The sequence below is a fragment of the Portunus trituberculatus genome, chromosome 25 (genome assembly GCF_017591435.1).
Source record: "Portunus trituberculatus isolate SZX2019 chromosome 25, ASM1759143v1, whole genome shotgun sequence".
NCBI classification, from domain to species: domain Eukaryota; kingdom Metazoa; phylum Arthropoda; class Malacostraca; order Decapoda; family Portunidae; genus Portunus; species Portunus trituberculatus.
The window spans coordinates 15061665-15083938 of record NC_059279.1 but is presented as its reverse complement, the minus strand read 5'-3'; the positions used below and the strand labels follow the sequence as shown (position 1 = coordinate 15083938).

Here is a 22274-nt window from a genome sequence, read left to right as displayed (position 1 = left end):
TCTTCTTGTGTTCTTTTATGTTCTCTATGCGCTGGGAGGAGAACAAGAGAGACAGCATTCGTTCCTTGTGTTCCATTGTGTTCTCTATGGTATTACTGTGTGTCAAGGGCATTCAGGGTGCTTGGGAGTTGCTCAGAATGAAACCAATGATGTGTGTTCTATTCCTTACTAATTAAAGGAAAGATTACATTGAATTTCCTCGGTTTCTTGGGGTCTGCTGTGCTAAAAGAGTTCTAAAGTGCATTGGTGATTTGTAAAAGCACTAATTCACTTACTACTACTATTAACTATTACTACAACTACTACTAATATGTTCAGGTGATGGTATGTATGTACTATGTAAGTGACTGTGTGTGTGTGTGTGTGTGTGTGTGTGTGTGTGTGTGTGTGTGTGTGTGTGTGTGTGTGTGTGTGTGTGTGTGTGTGTGTGTGTGTGTGTGTGTGTGTGTGTGTGTGTGTGTGTGTGTGTATTTTTTGAGGGGTAGTATAAAGACAACTTGAGAAAATGTGGTTTTGTTTTGTGGTTTTTGTTCTCTTTCTCTCTCTCTCTCTCTCTCTCTCTCTCTCTCTCTCTCTCTCTCTCTCTCTCTCTCTCTCTCTCTCATGTATCAATAAAGGCAGAAAGGAAAGCACACGTTTTGTTTCGACTAAACATTATAATACTGCATTATTAGAAAGTTATAGAGAAAAAGTCATTCAGTTCGGAAAGGTAAGGTAAAGAAACGATCCTTCCTTTCCATGACAGGGACAAGGAGCCTTCGTTCACATCTCCTCGGCCTCTGCCATCTGTCTGCCTCAGCAGCGCCACTGTGGATTGCCCTTTCGGTTACTGCGCGTACTGTACTTTCTTGAGCCATACTTTGTACTACAGCAGTTTGTCCTTCCACAGGAGTAGTAGGGTTGTTTTGTTTGCCGCCGTTGTTGTCTTACACGTCTACTGTTTTTCCGCGGACACAACATATCATCATATGCAGGCAAAGCTTTCTTCTTAAGACCTGATGCCTTGTTCTGCAAGCCTACTGTCTTGCTCCGCAGTCCAGTAGTCTTCTCCAGCTGCGACGTTCGCTTCTGCATCTGGTTAGTCCAATTATAAATACCAGTCACCTTGTCTTCCAATTCGACTGTCTTATTCTCCAAATCCAGTGTTTCTTTTTCCAGACTTGATGTTTGGTCTTCAATTTCTACTGTCATGTTCAAAATTTTTCCATCAGGTTCTCTAAAGCCACCATCTTGTTCTGTAGAGCTTCAATCTGAGCCTGTAGACTTTGAGTTCCTTCCTGCAGGTCTCCTGTCTTGTTCTGGAGAGTCTCAGTCATCTCCTTCAAACCCACAGCTTTGTTTTCAATCTCATTGGTTTCTGTCTCCACACGCAGCATCGTTCGCCCCATTACGACATTCTCCATTAATATCGCATCTGATTCCTTTTCTAATCGCATCGTTTTGTTTTCCACTTCTAGTATTTTGTTTTTCATATTATTCGATTTTTTCTCAAGATCTTCTGTTCGGTTCTGCAGAAGTGTTGTTTGTTTACTGAGATCTTCATTTAATTTCTGAATGATTTCCGTTTTTTCCTCAATCGCTATCGTGGTCGTTTCAATTTCCGCTATCGTGGTCTCTAGATTCATTGATTTGTTCTGTAGAATTTCGCTTTCGTTTCCGTCAGTTTCTGTTTCGCTCTCGGAAGTTATGTTCGCTCGTGGTAAAATTTCTTCTCGTGGTTCTATAGTTTCCGCATCCGTTTCGTTCCTCGAAAATATCGTTTTGTTTTCCTGCTCTTTAGTTTCCTCAAATGTTTCGTTTTTAGCACCTGGGATTGGTGGCAAGGCAATTTCCTCATGTGATTCTTCCGCATCCGTTTCGTTCCTTGAAAATATCGTTTTGTTTTCCTGCTCTTTAGATTCCTCAAAAGTTTCGTTTTTAGCACCTGGGATTGGTGGCAACGCTTTGGTCTCCTGTTCTATAGTTTCCAAATTTTTTCCTTTGTTCTCAACCATTTCATCCAAGCTCTTGTTCTTTTCACCTTTATGAACTTCAAAATCTGTCCAGTTTTTATCACAAATGGGTCTTCCTTCCGTTTTGTTTTCTTGGTCGATGGTTTCAGCAACGGTTTCGCTGTTTTTGACAACGGCCTTTTCAAATGTTTTGTTTTCTATCTCTTTACTGATTGGTTTATCCATTTTGATCTTATCGTGCACCCCTTGCAGTAAGGGCTTGTTCTCTTCCTCTTTGCTTACCTCAATATCTACTCCGTTCTTATCAGCAGTGGGGTTTTCCACAGTTTTATTCTCTTGGTGTTTCGTTTCCACAATGGTCCCATTCTTATCATCAATAATTTTCTCCACAGTTTTACTCTCTTGGTGTTTACCTTCAACAATGGTTCCGATCTTATCAGCTTCATTTTCCACAGTTTTATTCTCCTCTTGTTTCATTTCCACAATGGTTCCATTTTTATCACCAGAGGAATTTTCCACAGTTTTGTTCTGTTGCTGTTTCGTTCCCATAATAGTTCCATTCTTATCATTAACATTTTTCTCCACAGTTTTATTCTCTTGGTGTTTTGTTTGAACAATGGTTCCGTTCTTACCAACTTCATTTACCACAGTTTTATTCTCTTCTTGTTTCGTCTCAATAATAGTTCCGTTTCTATCATCAGCTTTATTCTCCACAGTTTTATTGTCTTGGTTTTTCGTCTCAATAATGGTTCCGTTTCTATCATCAGCTTTATTCTCCTCAGTTTTATTGTCTTGGTTTTTCGTCTCAATAATGGTTCCGTTCTCTATTCATTTACAGTTTTATTCTCCACAGTTTTATTCAGTCTTGGTTTTATTCTCGTCTCAATAATGGTTCCGTTTCTATCATCAGCTTTATTCTCCTCAGTTTTATTTTCTTGGTTTTTCGTCTCAATAATGGTTCCGTTTCTATCATCAGCTTTATTCTCCACAGTTTTATTCTCTTCTTGTTTCGTCTCAATAATAGTTCCGTTTCTATCATCAGCTTTATTCTCCTCAGTTTTATTCTCTAGGTTTTTCGTCTCAATAATAGTTCCGTTTCTATCATCAGCTTTATTCTCCACAGTTTTATTCTCTTGGTTTTTCGTCTCAATAATGGTTTCGTTTCTATCATCAGCTTTATTCTCCACAGTTTTATTCTCTTGGTTTTTCGTCTCAATAATAGTTTCGTTTCTATCATCAGCTTTATTCTCCTCAGTTTTATTCTCTTCTTGTTTCGTCTCAATAATAGTTTCGTTTCTATCATCAGCTTTATTCTCCTCAGTTTTATTTTCTTGGTTTTTCGTCTCAATAATAGTTTCGTTTCTATCATCAGCTTTATTCTCCTCAGTTTTATTCTCTTGGTTTTTCGTCTCAATAATGGTTTCGTTTCTATCATCAGCTTTATTCTCCTCAGTTTTATTCTCTTGGTTTTTCGTCTCAATAATAGTTTCGTTTCTATCATCAGCTTTATTCTCCTCAGTTTTATTCTCTTGGTTTTTCGTCTCAATAATAGTTTCGTTTCTATCATCAGCTTTATTCTCCTCAGTTTTATTTTCTTGGTTTTTCGTCTCAATAATAGTTTCGTTTCTATCATCAGCTTTATTCTTCTCAGTTTTATTTTCTTGGTTTTTCGTCTCAATAATGGTTTCGTTTCTATCATCAGCTTTATTCTCCACAGTTTTATTCTCTTGGTGTTTCGTTTCTACAAGGGTTCCGTTCTTATCACTAGTGGAATTTTCCACTGTTTTGTTGTCTTGCTGTTTAGTTTCAACAATGGTTCCATTTCTATCATCGGTCTTTTCCACAGTTTTGTTTTCTTGTTGTTTAGTTTCGACGATGGTTCCGCTCTTATCATCAATAACTGCTTTCTCCACAGTTTTGTTTTCTTGCTCTTTAGTTTCCATAAATGTTTCGTTCTTATCAACAGGGATTGTTAGCAAGATTTTGTTTTCCTGTTCTTTAGTATCCAAATCATTTCTCTTTTCAACCATCTTATCCAAGATCTTATTCTCCTGCTCTTTACTAGCTCCATTATCTGTCCCGTGTTTATCACCAACAGGTGTTTGTACCGTTTGGTTCCTGTGCTCAATGGTTTTAACGATGGTTTCATTCTTCTCGGCAACAGGATTTTCCACAGTTCTGTTCTCCTCCTTAGTTTCAAAAATTATTCCTTTCTTATTATCAATTGCTTTCTCTAATGTCATGTTCTGTTCTTCCTTAGTTTCCAGAAATGCTTCATTTTTGCCATCGATGCCTTTTACCGAGGTTGTATTCTTCGGTTCCTTTGTTTCAAGAAAAGTTGCCATCATCACACACACACACACACACACACACACACACACACACACACACACACACACACACACACACACACACACACACACACACACACACACACACCGGTAGCTCAGTGGTTAGAGCGCTGGCTTCACAAGCCAGAAGACTGGGGTTCGATTCCCCGGCCGGGTGGAGATATTTGGGTGTGTCTCCTTTCACGTGTAGCCCCTGTTCACCTAGCAGTGAGTAGGTACGGGATGTAAATCGAGGAGTTGTGACCTTGTTGTCCCGGTGTGTGGTGTGTGCCTGGTCTCAGGCCTATCCGAAGATCGGAAATAATGAGCTCTGAGCTCGTTCCGTAGGGTAACGTCTGGCTGTCTCGTCAGAGACTGCAGCAGATCAAACAAACAGTGAATTACACACACACACACACACACACACAGTGTGTAGTGTAGTGGTTAGCACGCTCGGCTCACAACCGAGAAGGCCCTGATTCGAATCCTGGGAGCGTTGAGCCAAATGGGCGTGACTCTTAATGTGAAGCCCCTGTTCAGTTGGCAGTAAATAGGTACGAGGTGTAACTCACGGGCTTGTGACCTCGCTTTCCCGGTGTATGTGGTGTGTGAAGTGGTCTCAGTCCTACCAGAAGATCAGTATGAGCTTTGAGCTCTTTCCGTTGGGGTAAGGCTGCCTGGGTGACCAGTAGACGTTCGTGGTGAATAAAACACACACACACACACACACACACACACACACACACACACACACACACACACACACACCGGGAGGGAGCGAGGAGGAGGGAGGTGTCGGTCTGGGCCCAGCCAGCCGGTTCAGTTATATTTACGTCTTTACACACTTACGTAAGTAATTTTGAAAATGCGAATTCATAAAACGGCAGCCAGACACCGAATGCTTTAAAATTCTGACTTGGCATTAACTAAAACTAATTTTTCTAATATAAAAATATTGTCGTGTTAAGCAGTACATATTTGAAATATTTCAAAACACTACTTTAAAAAAGTGTTAGAACTCTGACATGCTTAAAAACGATTCTAAATCCCTCACATTATAATCTATAGGAACGCAAAACACAATTTTTTTCATCTACTCTTACAAATAAAAAAAACAAAAATAATTGTTCTATGAAATGAAGAATATATATATATATATATATATATATATATATATATATATATATATATATATATATATATATATATATATATATATATATATATATATATACCAATTTTAAGGGTATAGTTTAGTGTTCTTCAGCCTTTTCTAAGTTCGTGCACCTTTTCGAGAAGCAAGGAGGACTATATAAGAAATGCATCAATATTTGCATTTTCCCTTACTTTAAGACTGAAAATCGATAGATAACATTATTGTATATCTACCAGAAGCTGTAGTTTTTCGATCATAAACAGACGCTATATAGTGCGAAATGTACTATAACAAAATTCCACATCTCAAACACATCAGGCCCGTGTTCCGTCTGAGTATAATATATTACTATTGTGAATAAATCGTAATAATTTGATTAATGTCAATATGAGGGGACCCAAACTGTCACATTTTCAGTGTTCGCAGGTTGGTTTAATTCAGGAGTGGATCAGCAACCTCTCGCAGTACACAGTAGTCGTCTCTAAACACTGTATTACGATGTATCTATTGATTTACCATGCTTTTACTCCTTCCAGTATTTTCTGTTCTTATTCTACCATGGTATTTCTTTATAGTTACTTGAGTTTATACAACTAACATCATAGTATAGAGCGAAACATAATTGTCTGGTGTACCAAGATCTTTAATTTCTAGAGACTTAAATACAGCACGGAACCTTAACACACATTTCACCTCGCTTCTGCACAGGTTAATTCTTCACAAGGAATGAGTAGAGCAATGTTTGTTCGGTTTTCTTTATGGGAAAAAAAATTTGCGGCTAAAACAGAGATAGTCCGAGGATGCTGTAGTGTTTTCATCACTGTGTTCCTGAGCTCTGTCTTGCCATAGCCTGAACATGGTATTCAGTTCAGTTCAGTTGATAGGCGGAGGTGTAGCCTGAATATCGGCACTTCCTGATGTGTTTTGGTTTGGGTTTTGTCTGGGTCTGTAGCTGTAATTAACTATTATTTAAACTTTTTACTTTATGTTCCCTTTTTTTCCAAAAATTATATATTATTTCTTTATTTTCTTCTATACTAGATTTTTAAAAAATAAAATTTTCCAATGAGGTGTTCTTCATTTTCTGGGTAAGGACGCTGCCAATTGGTGTGTTTGGCTCTTTCATTGGTGTAGGCTGAGCAATGTAGGAGGAAATGTTTATGCCTTTAGCAACTTTTTCTCGTTAAGAACCCTCTGAGTTATAGAACCATCTACCCGAACTCACAGTAATTTGACATTGAAGAGAATGTTAATCTAGTGACTGACACTAACTCAATAGGCAAAGGTATTCTGCAAAGGATGTTTAATTAAATCAACCATCTAAGTACTCCTGGAAATCTTGTGAACCCGTGGGGGTTCGCGAACTCCAGATTCAGAACCCCTGGTCTAAGACAAAAGGATCGATAAGCTACACCTCAATCCCAATTCTTACTAAATTCACTGCTAAAGATTTTCATTATATCTATTTTTCCTCAGCACAAATGGCCGGTGTCACTTCTACATGGGAAAACACGCCTTCATCAGCATTGGGAGCTTCTCATTGCTCTTCTCCACCAACTCCTCCTTGATGGGGAGAGCCAATCAACTGTGAGTGCCACAACTTCTTGTGAAATGTACGCTTGTATTTCTTATTCCTCTACCTTAATTTTTCACTCCTCCTCTTTCGCCTTATATCCATTTTAATTTTCTCACTCATTCTCTTTTCTCTTACTTTTTACCTACTCTTTCCTTCTCTCTTTTTTTCTTCCTTCTTGTCCTTATATCCATTTTAACTTTCACACGCACTCTGTTTTCTCTTCCTTTTACCTTCTCTTTCTTTTGATTGTCTTCATTGTTATAAATTAACTCAGTGCCACTACTTTTATAAATAAATCTACACTAGCATTCCTTATTTCTCTGCCTTTATTTTTCACTCCTTCTATTCATCTTTATAACCGCTTACATTTTAACACACTCTGTTTTCTCTTCTTATTTAGTTCTTTTCCTCTTCTCCTTTTATTATTTTCATTATTATTAGTTATTAGTCACACAATCCTGCTACTGTACCCTTTCAATGTTTCCTTATTTCTCCTTTTCTACACTAAACCTTTCTTTTTTTTCTTATACCTCTATTCACTCCTTCATCATGTATTGCTCTTTTCTCCCTTTTCTTATTCCCTCCATTTTTTCCACACGTCTTCTCTTTCGTCTTTCTTTTTAATTTATTTCCTACTTTTCCTTTCCAAGTATATCTTTACCTATCCTCTTCACTAACTCCAGTTGTGTGTTCCGGTGTTTTCGCGCTTCAGGATCTCCAAGCTGACGGAGGGAGGTCTGTGGGATGAGTGGCTGGCGCGGCAACTCGGTAACTCCAAGGAATGTTTGAAGCCACCAACAGCTGACCGAGGCAAGGGTGTGAAGCCTCTCGGTGTGCAGGACATACTTGGCTTATTAGTTCTCCTGGGTATTGGTATGATATCATTACTTATTGTCTTCCTCCTCCTAGTTTTCGCTTTATTTTTAGTGTTGTCTTATATTTTAATTATCGTCACTAATTGTCTTTCTCTTCCTCCTTTTCCTTCCTTTTTTTTTTAACCTTGTCTTATATTCTATTTATCTTTACTCATTGTCTTCTTCTCCTCCTTTTCCTTTTCGTTTAGTGGTGTCTCATATTTTATCTAATTTTACTAATTGTTTTCCTCCTCCTCTTTTTCCTTTTTTTATTGTTGTCTCATATTTTGTTCATCCTGACTCATTATCTTCCTTCTCTTCCTTTCCCTCCTCCTTCTCTACTGGGCAAATTAGTCCTCCTGGGTATTGGTATGATATTCTTACTCATTGTCTTCCTCCTCCTTCTTATATTTTTCCTCTTTAGTGTCTTCTCTTATTCTTTTCATCCATACTCATTGTCTTCCTCCTCCTCCTCCTCCTTTTCTTCCTCCTTCTCTTTCTTATATATATTTTTTTGAGTCGTCTCATATTATTTTTATCCTTACTCTTTGTCTTTCTCCTCCTCCTCCTCCTCTTCCTCCTTTTCCTCCTCTTCCTCCTTCTATTTTTTTCTTATTTTTATTTTAGCGTCGTCTCAAATTCTTTTTCTGAGATTTGTTTATCTTTCTGTTTGTTGTTGTGCACGTGTTGATTGTTATGTTTTTCTTTCTCATTTTTTTCTGCATTTTCCTTTACTTTTTTCATCTTTCAGTTCAAATTTGCTTTCTTTCCTCTTGATTTTTGGTTTTCTCTCATTATACTCCTTTCTTTTCAACACATCATTCTCTCTGCCTTTATTTTTTCTTTCTTCAGCTATTTCTTTTTACAAACCAAACTTGACCACACAACAGGAAAAAAAAAAAATTTCTATACTAGTTAAGTACAGCGTCACTAAACAGACACCTCTGATCATTAAGAAGCTCAACATGAGAACTTCACCACATTTATGCAGAACAGATACACCGCCGCAGTTCACATTTTGAGCACAAAGAAAACGAGTCAGAGATGCGTTGTCAGACATAGGCCGGTATTCTCACGAGCTTTTCTTTGTACCCATAACTGCTTTCCAAAGAATCCAGTTGAAGATACTCGTGTTTTTAAGAGTATTCTTATGGTTCTGATAATAAATTTGCAAGATTTCTAGTTTACTTAAAAGAAAACCCTCTTGAAAACACGGCTAGTTGTCTCTTTTGGCCATGGAAAATTGTCGTAGTGAGAATGGAAGTCGTTTCTGAACACGGGCGATCACCACACAACTCACATCACAAAGCAACAACAAACAACCGATTCCTGCACTAATATTCCAGGGTACGTCGCTTCGGTGATTCTGTTCGCTGGGGGAGACTCTCTTAATCTACCGTACCAAACATGAGCCCATGGTAGCCGCGAATTTGCCTCCACCCCCACGCGTCACCAACCCCTGACCACATGCCACTGATGAACCGGACGCCCAGCTCTGCCCTCCTCGTCACAGGTTTTTCACTACTTGCCAGGGTGAAGAATAATATTAGGCTCCTTCTGACAATGAAATGTTAACGTTAGACTAAAAATAATTGTCTTACATTTTTAGATTTCTGAAAATGAAGATTATTACGTATGAAAAATCTACATACTATTTATCAAACATTAGCATTATAATAAAAAAAAAAGTGTGATCATAAAGTTGATATTGTTGTTTAGTATATGAAATATTTCGTGTCCTCAATTTCATTATGACGATTGAATCCAAATATTAAAAGAGAAAAACATGTATTGTAATTGTAAATAAGTTCGTATCTTTCGAGGACGATATTGAATGAGAAGCGAAACCTTAACAAAAATGCTTAATTCTATGTTGTGGTTTTGTTTGTCTGTTAGTATTTAAAAGGAAGAGTTAGTGCATTGTGACGAGGAAGAAACCTGACCATTAAAGAACCATAACATTTATTGCATTTATTTTATTCCGGCTTTTCTTCATTTCAGAACATTCTTAACGATTATTTTTCCCATTTTTTTTTTTACCATCGCTCATCATTTCTTATATCCTTCATATTATAGAAAAAAAAAAAAACCAGCTCTTTCTAAGCAGCTATAACTCCATTGCTACTCTAAAAAATTAAGCCTCCCGCCTCTAATTATCAGCAATATCTCGTTTCAACACCTCTATACTTAGCATATTATATACTTTGATATTACTTTCAGTAATATCAAAGCATCTTGGCATTGTCCATTGATAAAATAATTGAATGTTAAAAGCTTCATATTATATCTTGGGATTCTGTGACGGCTTTGTTATGATACTCACTCCATTTCCTATGAATGCGCCAATAAGTATACGGAGGCCGAGGTGAATAACTGAACATGCGCTGATTTTAACAGTTCTCGAAGAGAAGTCATGCGGTAACTTTTCTGATACCTCTTTCTTTAACCCCTTCACTACCATGACGAGTTTCCATATTCACTCTGATTAGTATCTGGTGATTTCATATACCTTCAGAAACTTATAAGGGGGATCAAAACAACGAAGACTGTGGCCGTTAATCTAGACAGACCCTTCCTAACGTCAACAAAAATAGTCAATTGGTGCACAAATCTCAAGATAAATATATGTTTCAGTATTGACGGGGCTTAATCTCTTAGTCAGGGATTTTTATCGTTAAGAACCCCCTGAGTTATAAGACCATCTACCCGAACCCCCAGTATTATCACATGGAACATGGAATTCAATATGCAATGATACTGCAAAGGATTTTATTAGATCAGCCATCTAAGTACCCCTGGAAATCTTCTTATGAACCCCCTGGGGTTTCGCGCTGTCAGGATGGCCACTGTCCATGAGCTAACATCATTAGGTCTCTATGACGCTGAAGACGTCTATGGTTGGCAACAGACAATCAATCTCATTATCAGACTTTGATTTCTAAATTATGAAAATAAACTCATTTACGGGGCTTCATATGTTCATGGTGACTTGAAGTCTACTTACTAACCTAGAAGGAAAGAAAATACCGTACTAACTTAGAGTTATCAATTGAGGAAGAAGTAATTTTTGTCCCAAGAATAGAGCTAGATGGTATATAAAACACAATGCATAGTTATAACCTAACTCTACTATTATAGCGATTTTTGTCGTAGATACATGTTTGAAAATACTTTACCTATCTTGATAACTCCTTATGTGACAGAAGAAGGGATGATAAGGGCTCCTTGCATAGAGTCTGGTGGTGAGTGGTGTGTATGGGACCTCTGTTTATACTGACACCGTGCTGAACAACTCGTCATGAACGAGGGCACGCTGTGCGCCATGCACCAGGCACTGACAATAACAGTGGTTCTTTACGGGGTGAAAAGGACTCGCTGACCGTGTTTGGGGAGTGGTGTGTGGCAGGTCATTGCTCATGGCTACCCGTATGAGGCGCAGTAAAGGTGGCAGCGTCACTATCCTCGCACTCAAGGGTCTGGGGTGAACCCTTACGGGGTGAAAGGGTTTGTCTCAGTACCTGTGTAGGCAAATGAACTTCATTTATGTCGCAGTTTAGGTGGCAGCGCCATTCTCCTCGCACCTAAGGGTGATCCTGACGGGGTGAAAGGGTTAATCTCACTACCGGTGTACGCAAGTGAACTTCAACTGCGGCGCAGGAAGATGACAGCGTCACCTTGCTCGCTCCCAAGGGTCTGGGGTGGATCCTTACGTGGTGAAAGGGCTCGTCCCAGTACCTGTCTAGGCAAGTGGACTTCAATATTGTGTCGTGAAATCGCATCGTGAGAACTGGAACCGCATCGACATCGTGGAAATCCGCATCGTTACCCTGGAAACTGGAATTGCATCTTGATCGTGGAAACTCGCATTATTATCGTGGAAACTTGAATGGCTTCTTTATCGTGGAATGACATTTTGGAAACTCGCATCGCTTTCGAGGAAACTGGGATGACATTGTTATCTTGGAAACTCGGAGCGTTATCAAGGAATCTGGAATTAAATCTTATCATACACACTGTTATCGTGGAAGCTCTCGTGATCGTCGTTCGTTTCGTTTTCTCTGAATTACTTAATTAGTCTTGGTATTATTCTTAGCCTCCGTAATAATAGAGATGTTGGTCATTTTTATCTTATGTCTTTTACTGTATTTTTTTCTTAAGTGAATGGTTCTCTTAAGTAATTTCCTTAACATGATTATTTCAGTAGAAAAGAAGTTTTCTTTACTTTTCTTAGTTGATGAAGAAAGTAAATAAAAAAATAAGTGATTTGTTATTGATTTTGTGATTTAAGTTAATATTCTGCTCAAGGAAAGAAAGAGAGAGAGAGAGAGAGAGAGAGAGAGAGAGAGAGAGAGAGAGAGAGAGAGAGAGAGAGAGAGAGAGAGAGAGAGAGAGAGAGAGAGAGAGAGAGAGAGAGAGAGAGAGAGAGCACTACGCTCATTTTACACGGAGTTGATAGTGAGAAAAAATGAGACGGAGTGACAAAGAGCAGATTTTGTTCTTCATCTGTGTTCTCTAGTGTTCCCTATAAACAAAGGACACAAGAGACTGACAGAGTGTTCGTCCTTCATCTGTGTTCTCTCTGTGTGAGTTTGGCATAAAACACAACATTAATTCTTCCTGTGTTCTATTATGTTCTCTATGAGCTGGGAGAACAAGAAAGACAGCATTCGTTCCTTCCTTGTGTTCCATTGTGTATGTGTTCTATCATGTTCCCTGTGAGTTGGGCAAAAGAACATAACATTCATTCTTCTTGTGTTCTTTTATGTTCTCTATGCGCTGGGAGGAGAACAAGAGAGACAGCATTCGTTCCTTGTGTTCCATTGTGTTCTCTATGGTATTACTGTGTGTCAAGGGCATTCAGGGTGCTTGGGAGTTGCTCAGAATGAAACCAATGATGTGTGTTCTATTCCTTACTAATTAAAGGAAAGATTACATTGAATTTCCTCGGTTTCTTGGGGTCTGCTGTGCTAAAAGAGTGCTAAAGTGTATTGGGGGTTTGTAAAGGCACTAATTCACTTACTACTACTATTTCTACTACTACTACTACTACTAAGATGGTCAGGTGATGGTATGTAAGTACTATGTAAGTGACTGTGTGTGTGTGTGTGTGTGTGTGTGTGTGTGTGTGTGTGTGTGTGTGTGTGTGTGTGTGTGTGTGTGTGTGTGTGTGTGTGTGTGTGTGTGTGTGTGTGTGTGTGTGTGTGTGTGTGTGTGTGTGTGTGTGTGTGTGTGTGTGTGTGTGTGTGTGTGTGTGTGTGTGTGTGTGTGTGTGTGTGTGTGTGTGAGGGTAGTATAAAGACAACTTGAGAAAATGTGGTTTTGTTTTGTGGTTTTCTCTCTCTCTCTCTCTCTCTCTCTCTCTCTCTCTCTCTCTCTCTCTCTCTCTCTCTCTCTCTCTCTCTCTCTCTCATGTATCAATAAAGGCAGAAAGGAAAACACACGTTTTGTTTCGACTAAACATTATAATACTGCATTATTAGAAAGTTATAGAGAAAAAGTCATTCAGTTCGGAAAGGTAAGGTAAAGAAACGATCCTTCCTTTCCATGACAGGGACAAGGAGCCTTCGTTCACATCTCCTCGGCCTCTGCCATCTGTCTGCCTCAGCAGCGCCACTGTGGATTGCCCTTTCGGTTACTGCGCGTACTGTACTTTCTTGAGCCATACTTTGTACTACAGCAGTTTGTCCTTCCACAGGAGTAGTAGGGTTGTTTTGTTTGCCGCCGTTGTTGTCTTACACGTCTACTGTTTTTCCGCGGACACAACATATCATCATATGCAGGCAAAGCTTTCTTCTTAAGACCTGATGCCTTGTTCTGCAAGCCTACTGTCTTGCTCCGCAGTCCAGTAGTCTTCTCCAGCTGCGACGTTCGCTTCTGCATCTGGTTAGTCCAATTATAAATACCAGTCACCTTGTCTTCCAATTCGACTGTCTTATTCTCCAAATCCAGTGTTTCTTTTTCCAGACTTGATGTTTGGTCTTCAATTTCTACTGTCATGTTCAAAATTTTTTCCATCAGGTTCTCTAAAGCCACCATCTTGTTCTGTAGAGCTTCAATCTGAGCCTGTAGACTTTGAGTTCCTTCCTGCAGGTCTCCTGTCTTGTTCTGGAGAGTCTCAGTCATCTCCTTCAAACCCACAGCTTTGTTTTCAATCTCATTGGTTTCTGTCTCCACACGCAGCATCGTTCGCCCCATTACGACATTCTCCATTAATATCGCATCTGATTCCTTTTCTAATCGCATCGTTTTGTTTTCCACTTCTAGTATTTTGTTTTTCATATTATTCGATTTTTTCTCAAGATCTTCTGTTCGGTTCTGCAGAAGTGTTGTTTGGTTACTGAGATCTTCATTTAATTTCTGAATGATTTCCGTTTTTCCTCAATCGCTATCGTGGTCGTTTCAATTTCCGCTATCGTGGTCTCTAGATTCATTGATTTGTTCTGTAGAATTTCGCTTTCGTTTCCGTCAGTTTCTGTTTCGCTCTCGGAAGTTATGTTCGCTCGTGGTAAAATTTCTTCTCGTGGTTCTATAGTTTCCGCATCCGTTTCGTTCCTCGAAAATATCGTTTTGTTTTCCTGCTCTTTAGTTTCCTCAAATGTTTCGTTTTTAGCACCTGGGATTGGTGGCAAGGCAATTTCCTCATGTGATTCTTCCGCATCCGTTTCGTTCCTTGAAAATATCGTTTTGTTTTCCTGCTCTTTAGATTCCTCAAAAGTTTCGTTTTAGCACCTGGGATTGGTGGCAACGCTTTGGTCTCCTGTTCTATAGTTTCCAAATTTTTTCCTTTGTTCTCAACCATTTCATCCAAGCTCTTGTTCTTTTCACCTTTATGAACTTCAAAATCTGTCCAGTTTTTATCACAAATGGGTCTTCCTTCCGTTTTGTTTTCTTGGTCGATGGTTTCAGCAACGGTTTCGCTGTTTTTGACAACGGCCTTTTCAAATGTTTTGTTTTCTATCTCTTTACTGATTGGTTTATCCATTTTGATCTTATCGTGCACCCCTTGCAGTAAGGGCTTGTTCTCTTCCTCTTTGCTTACCTCAATATCTACTCCGTTCTTATCAGCAGTGGGGTTTTCCACAGTTTTATTCTCTTGGTGTTTCGTTTCCACAATGGTCCCATTCTTATCATCAATAATTTTCTCCACAGTTTTACTCTCTTGGTGTTTACCTTCAACAATGGTTCCGATCTTATCAGCTTCATTTTCCACAGTTTTATTCTCCTCTTGTTTCATTTCCACAATGGTTCCATTTTATCACCAGAGGAATTTTCCACAGTTTTGTTCTGTTGCTGTTTCGTTCCCATAATAGTTCCATTCTTATCATTAACATTTTTCTCCACAGTTTTATTCTCTTGGTGTTTTGTTTGAACAATGGTTCCGTTCTTACCAACTTCATTTACCACAGTTTTATTCTCTTCTTGTTTCGTCTCAATAATAGTTCCGTTTCTATCATCAGCTTTATTCTCCACAGTTTTATTCTCTTGGTTTTTCGTCTCAATAACGGTTCCGTTTCTATCATCAGCTTTATTCTCCTCAGTTTTATTTTCTTGGTTTTTCGTCTCAATAATGGTTCCGTTCTTACCAACTTCATTTACCACAGTTTTATTCTCTTCTTGTTTCGTCTCAATAATAGTTCCGTTTCTATCATCAGCTTTACTCTCCTCAGTTTTATTGTCTTGGTTTTTCGTCTCAATAATAGTTTCGTTTCTATCATCAGCTTTATTCTCCACAGTTTTATTCTCTTGGTTTTTCGTCTCAATAATGGTTTCGTTTCTATCATCAGCTTTATTCTCCACAGTTTTATTCTCTTGGTTTTTCGTCTCAATAATAGTTTCGTTTCTATCATCAGCTTTATTCTCCTCAGTTTTATTCTCTTCTTGTTTCGTCTCAATAATAGTTCCGTTTCTATCATCAGCTTTATTCTCCACAGTTTTATTCTCTTCTTGTTTCGTCTCAATAATAGTTCCGTTTCTATCATTAGCTTTACTCTCCTCAGTTTTATTCTCTTGGTTTTTCGTCTCAATAATGGTTTCGTTTCTATCATCAGCTTTATTCTCCACAGTTTTATTCTCTTGGTTTTTCGTCTCAATAATGGTTCCGTTTCTATCATCAGCTTTATTTTCCTCAGTTTTATTTTCTTGGTTTTTCGTCTCAATAATGGTTTCGTTTCTATCATCAGCTTTATTCTCCACAGTTTTATTTTCTTGGTTTTTCGTCTCAATAATGGTTCCATTTCTATCATCAGCTTTATTCTCCACAGTTTTATTCTCTTGGTTTTTCGTCTCAATAATAGTTTCGTTTCTATCATCAGCTTTATTCTCCTCAGTTTTATTCTCTTGGTTTTTCGTCTCAATAATGGTTCCGTTTCTATCATCAGCTTTATTCTCTTGGTTTTTCGTCTCAATAATGGTTCCGTTTCTATCATCAGCTTTATTCTCCTCAGTTTTATTCTCTTGGTGTTTCGTCTCAATAATGGTTCCGTTCTTACCAACTTCATTTACCACAGTTTTATTCTCTTCTTGTTTCGTCTCAATAATAGTTTCGTTTCTATCATCAGCTTTATTCTTCTCAGTTTTATTTTCTTGGTTTTTCGTCTCAATAATGGTTCCGTTTCTATCATCAGCTTTATTCTCCACAGTTTTATTCTCTTGGTTTTTCGTCTCAATAATGGTTTCGTTTCTATCATCAGCTTTATTCTCCACAGTTTTATTCTCTTGGTTTTTCGTCTCAATAATAGTTTCGTTTCTATCATCAGCTTTATTCTCCTCAGTTTTATTCTCTTGGTTTTTCCTCTCAATAATAGTTTCGTTTCTATCATCAGCTTTATTCTCCTCAGTTTTATTCTCTTGGTTTTTCCTCTCAATAATAGTTTCGTTTCTATCATCAGCTTTATTCTCCTCAGTTTTATTTTCTTGGTTTTTCGTCTCAATAATAGTTTCGTTTCTATCATCAGCTTTATTCTTCTCAGTTTTATTTTCTTGGTTTTTCGTCTCAATAATGGTTTCGTTTCTATCATCAGCTTTATTCTCCACAGTTTTATTTTCTTGGTGTTTCGTTTCTACAAGGGTTTCGTTCTTATCACTAGTGGAATTTTCCACTGTTTTGTTGTCTTGCTGTTTAGTTTCAACAATGGTTCCATTTCTATCATCGGTCTTTTCCACAGTTTTGTTTTCTTGTTGTTTAGTTTCGACGATGGTTCCGCTCTTATCATCAATAACTGCTTTCTCCACAGTTTTGTTTTCTTGCTCTTTAGTTTCCATAAATGTTTCGTTCTTATCAACAGGGATTGTTAGCAAGATTTTGTTTTCCTGTTCTTTAGTATCCAAATCATTTCTCTTTTCAACCATCTTATCCAAGATCTTATTCTCCTGCTCTTTACTAGCTCCATTATCTGTCCCGTGTTTATCACCAACAGGTGTTTGTACCGTTTGGTTCCTGTGCTCAATGGTTTTAACGATGGTTTCATTCTTCTCGGCAACAGGATTTTCCACAGTTCTGTTCTCCTCCTTAGTTTCAAAAATTATTCCTTTCTTATTATCAATTGCTTTCTCTAATGTCATGTTCTGTTCTTCCTTAGTTTCCAGAAATGCTTCATTTTTGCCATCGATGCCTTTTACCGAGGTTGTATTCTTGGGTTCCTTTGTTTCAAGAAAAGTTGCCATCTCATCACTAAGGATCTTGTCTAAGCTAAAGTTGTCCGTGTCATCAGTGTCAGTAATCGTTTCATCCAGCAATAAATAATCCATCAAACTGATGGGTTCCCCCTCGGAACCCATCCCCACGAATTCAGTGCCCCCCTCCACGAGGGCACGGTGCACCTCCATGAGGGAGACGTGCTGCTGCACGTCTCCCTTGCCGCCCCGGAAGGCGGCCACCAGGCATGCCAGGAAGTAAAGTTTGCAGAAAGACATTTTTTTCAATATCTTCAGTCCAACGAAATTGTAAATGTTGGAATATCAGTTTTTGCATAATTGAGTAAAAAAAAAATGTTTGGGTGCTGTCCTCAGACCCTCAGCTGATGACGAGATCCGTACAGGCACACGTACAGGTAATACACGTACACGCACATACAAACACCCAAACACAAACACACACACACGCACACACGTAGTCACTCACTCACTCACACGCACACACTCACACACGTAGTCACTCCTCCTTCTTCTTTTCTTCCTCCTTCTCCTTCTTATATCTTTTCTCTTTAGTGTCTTCTCTAATTCTTTTCATCCATACTCATTGTCTTCCTCCTCCTCCTCCTCCTTTTCCTTCTTATATATATTTTTTTTGAGTCGTCTCATATTATTCTTACCCTTACTCATTGTCTTCTTCCTCCTCCTCCTCCTTTTCTTCCTCCTTCTCTTTCTTATATATTTTTTTTGAGTCGTCTCATATTATTTTTATCCTTACTCATTGTCTTTCTCCTCCTCCTCCTCCTCCTCCTCCTCCTCCTCCTCCTCCTCCTCCTCCTCCTCCTCTTCCTCCTTTTCCTCCTATTTTTTTCATTTTAGCGTCGTCTCAAATTCTTTTCCTGAGATTTGTTTATCTTTCTGTTTGTTGTTGTGCACGTGTTGATTGTTATGTTTTTCTTTCTCATATTTTTCTGAATTTTCCTTTACTTTTTTTCATCTTTTAGTTCAAATTTGCCTTCTTTCCTCTTGATTTTTGGTTTTCTCTCATTATACTCCTTTCTTTTCAACACATCATTCTCTCTGCCTTTATTTTTTTCTTTCTTCAGCTATTTCTTTTTACTAACCAAACTTGACCACACAACAGGTAAAAAAAAAAAAATCTCTATACTAGTTAAGTACAGCGTCACTAAACAGACACCTCTGATCATTAAGAAGCTCAACATGAGAACTTCACCACATTTATGCAGAACAGATACACCGCCGCAGTTCACATTTTGAGCACAAAGAAAACGAGTCAGAGATGCGTTGTCAGACATAGGCCGGTATTCTCACGAGCTTTTCTTTGTACCCATAACTGCTTTCCAAAGAATCCAGTTGAAGATACTCGTGTTTTTAAGAGTATTCTTATGGTTCTGATAATAAATTTGCAAGATTTCTAGTTTACTTAAAAGAAAACCCTCTTGAAAACACGGCTAGTTGTCTCTTTTGGCCATGGAAAATTGTCGTAGTGAGAATGGAAGTCGTTTCTGAACACGGGCGATCACCACACAACTCACATCACAAAGCAACAACAAACAACCGATTCCTGCACTAATATTCCAGGGTACGTCGCTTCGGTGATTCTGTTCGCTGGGGAGACTCTCTTAATCTACCGTACCAAACATGAGCCCATGGTAGCCGCGAATTTGCCTCCACCCCCACGCGTCACCAACCCCTGACCACATGCCACTGATGAACCGGACGCCCAGCTCTGCCCTCCTCGTCACAGGTTTTCACTACTTGCCAGGGTGAAGAATAATATTAGGCTCCTTCTGACAATGAAATGTTAACGTTAGACTAAAAATAATTGTCTTACATTTTAGATTTCTGAAAATGAAGAATATTACGTATGAAAAATCTACATACTATTTATCAAACATTAGCATTATAATAAAAAAAGTGTGATCATAAAGTTGATATTGTTGTTTAGTATATGAAATATTTCGTGTCCTCAATTTTATTATGACGATTGAATCCAAATATTAAAAGAGAAAAACATGTATTGTAATTGTAAATAAGTTCGTATCTTTCGAGGACGATATTGAATGAGAAGCGAAACCTTAACAAAAATGCTTAATTCTATGTTGTGGTTTTGTTTGTCTGTTAGTATTTAAAAGGAAGAGTTAGTGCATTGTGACGAGGAAGAAACCTGACCATTAAAGAACCATAACATTTATTGCATTTATTTTATTCCGGCTTTTCTTCATTTCAGAACATTCTTAACGATTATTTTTCCCATTTTTTTTTTTACCATCGCTCATCATTTCTTATATCCTTCATATTATAGAAAAAAAAAAACCCAGCTCTTTCTAAGCAGCTATAACTCCATTGCTACTCTAAAAAATTAAGCCTCCCGCCTCTAATTATCAGCAATATCTCGTTTCAACACCTCTATACTTAGCATATTATATACTTTGATATTACTTTCAGTAATATCAAAGCATCTTGGCATTGTCCATTGATAAAATAATTGAATGTTAAAAGCTTCATATTATATCTTGGGATTCTGTGACGGCTTTGTTATGATACTCACTCCATTTCCTATGAATGCGCCAATAAGTATACGGGAGGGCCGAGGTGAATAACTGAACATGCGCTGATTTTAACAGTTCTCGAAGAGAAGTCATGCGGTAACTTTTCTGATACCTCTTTCTTTAACCCCTTCACTACCATGACGAGTTTCCATATTCACTCTGATTAGTATCTGGTGATTTCATATACCTTCAGAAACTTATAAGGGGGATCAAAACAACGAAGACTGTGGCCGTTAATCTAGACAGACCCTTCCTAACGTCAACAAAAATAGTCAATTGGTGCACAAATCTCAAGATAAATATATGTTTCAGTATTGACGGGGCTTAATCTCTTAGTCAGGGATTTTTATCGTTAAGAACCCCCTGAGTTATAAGACCATCTACCCGAACCCCCAGTATTATCACATGGAACATGGAATTCAATATGCAATGATACTGCAAAGGATTTTATTAGATCAGCCATCTAAGTACCCCTGGAAATCTTCTTATGAACCCCCTGGGGTTTCGCGCTGTCAGGATGGCCACTGTCCATGAGCTAACATCATTAGGTCTCTATGACGCTGAAGACGTCTATGGTTGGCAACAGACAATCAATCTCATTATCAGACTTTGATTTCTAAATTATGAAAATAAACTCATTTACGGGGCTTCATATGTTCATGGTGACTTGAAGTCTACTTACTAACCTAGAAGGAAAGAAAATACCGTACTAACTTAGAGTTATCAATTGAGGAAGAAGTAATTTTTGTCCCAAGAATAGAGCTAGATGGTATATAAAAACACAATGCATAGTTATAACCTAACTCTACTATTATAGCGATTTTTGTCGTAGATACATGTTTGAAAATACTTTACCTATCTTGATAACTCCTTATGTGACAGAAGAAGGGATGATAAGGGCTCCTTGCATAGAGTCTGGTGGTGAGTGGTGTGTATGGGACCTCTGTTTATACTGACACCGTGCTGAACAACTCGTCATGAACGAGGGCACGCTGTGCGCCATGCACCAGGCACTGACAATAACAGTGGTTCTTTACGGGGTGAAAAGGACTCGCTGACCGTGTTTGGGGAGTGGTGTGTGGCAGGTCATTGCTCATGGCTACCCGTATGAGGCGCAGTAAAGGTGGCAGCGTCACTATCCTCGCACTCAAGGGTCTGGGGTGAACCCTTACGGGGTGAAAGGGTTTGTCTCAGTACCTGTGTAGGCAAATGAACTTCATTTATGTCGCAGTTTAGGTGGCAGCGCCATTCTCCTCGCACCTAAGGGTGATCCTGACGGGGTGAAAGGGTTAATCTCACTACCGGTGTACGCAAGTGAACTTCAACTGCGGCGCAGGAAGATGACAGCGTCACCTTGCTCGCTCCCAAGGGTCTGGGGTGGATCCTTACGTGGTGAAAGGGCTCGTCCCAGTACCTGTCTAGGCAAGTGGACTTCAATATTGTGTCGTGAAATCGCATCGTGAGAACTGGAACCGCATCGACATCGTGGAAATCCGCATCGTTACCCTGGAAACTGGAATTGCATCTTGATCGTGGAAACTCGCATTATTATCGTGGAAACTTGAATGGCTTCTTTATCGTGGAATGACATTTTGGAAACTCGCATCGCTTTCGAGGAAACTGGGATGACATTGTTATCTTGGAAACTCGGAGCGTTATCAAGGAATCTGGAATTAAATCTTATCATACACACTGTTATCGTGGAAGCTCTCGTGATCGTCGTTCGTTTCGTTTTCTCTGAATTACTTAATTAGTCTTGGTATTATTCTTATCGTCCGTAATAATAGAGATGTTGGTCATTTTTATCTTATCTCTTTTACTGTATTTTTTTCTTAAGTGAATGGTTTTCTTAAGTAATTTCCTTAACATGATTATTTCAGTAGAAAAGAAGTTTTCTTTACTTTTCTTAGTTGATGAAGAAAGTAAATAAAAAATAAGTGATTTGTTATTGATTTTGTGATTTAAGTTAATATTCTGCTCAAGAGAGAGAGAGAGAGAGAGAGAGAGAGAGAGAGAGAGAGAGAGAGAGAGAGAGAGAGAGAGAGAGAGAGAGAGAGAGAGAGAGAGAGAGAGAGAGAGAGAGAGAGAGAGAGAGAGAGAGAGAGAGAGAGAGAGAGAGAGCACTACGCTCATTTTACACGGAGTTGATAGTGAGAAAAAATGAGACGGAGTGACAAAGAGCAGATTTTGTTCTTCATCTGTG

General features: G+C 38.6%; 3 protein-coding genes across 3 annotated transcripts; all 3 read right to left on the bottom strand.

Annotated features, from left to right (window-relative positions):
• Window positions 1–1193: 1193 nt before the first annotated feature.
• On the bottom strand, window positions 1194–2501 carry LOC123508670 (kinesin-like protein KIF21A). Its single transcript, XM_045262517.1, has one exon. The coding sequence runs from the start codon at window positions 2499–2501 to the stop codon at window positions 1194–1196; it is 1308 nt and encodes a 435-aa protein (XP_045118452.1).
• A 275-nt stretch (window positions 2502–2776) lies between these two features.
• On the bottom strand, window positions 2777–4195 carry LOC123508669 (uncharacterized protein MAL8P1.12-like). Its single transcript, XM_045262516.1, has one exon. The coding sequence runs from the start codon at window positions 4193–4195 to the stop codon at window positions 2777–2779; it is 1419 nt and encodes a 472-aa protein (XP_045118451.1).
• Window positions 4196–13343: 9148 nt separating this feature from the next.
• LOC123508668 (gelsolin-related protein of 125 kDa-like) lies at window positions 13344–17780 on the bottom strand. Its single transcript, XM_045262514.1, has 2 exons — window positions 14598–17780; window positions 13344–14481 (listed from the first exon to the last, which is right to left on the bottom strand). Exon 1 carries the CDS (start codon window positions 17778–17780, stop codon window positions 15099–15101), a length of 2682 nt encoding a protein of 893 aa, XP_045118449.1. The 3' UTR covers window positions 13344–14481; window positions 14598–15098.
• Window positions 17781–22274: the final 4494 nt, after the last annotated feature.

What these genes read in the sequence shown, in the direction of transcription:
- LOC123508670 (XM_045262517.1), bottom strand. Translation starts at nt 2,501, where the DNA reads ATGGGAACGAAACAGCAACAGAACAAAACTGTGGAAAATTCCTCTGGT.
- LOC123508669 (XM_045262516.1), bottom strand. Translation starts at nt 4,195, where the DNA reads ATGACATTAGAGAAAGCAATTGATAATAAGAAAGGAATAATTTTTGAA.
- LOC123508668 (XM_045262514.1), bottom strand. Translation starts at nt 17,780, where the DNA reads ATGTCTTTCTGCAAACTTTACTTCCTGGCATGCCTGGTGGCCGCCTTC.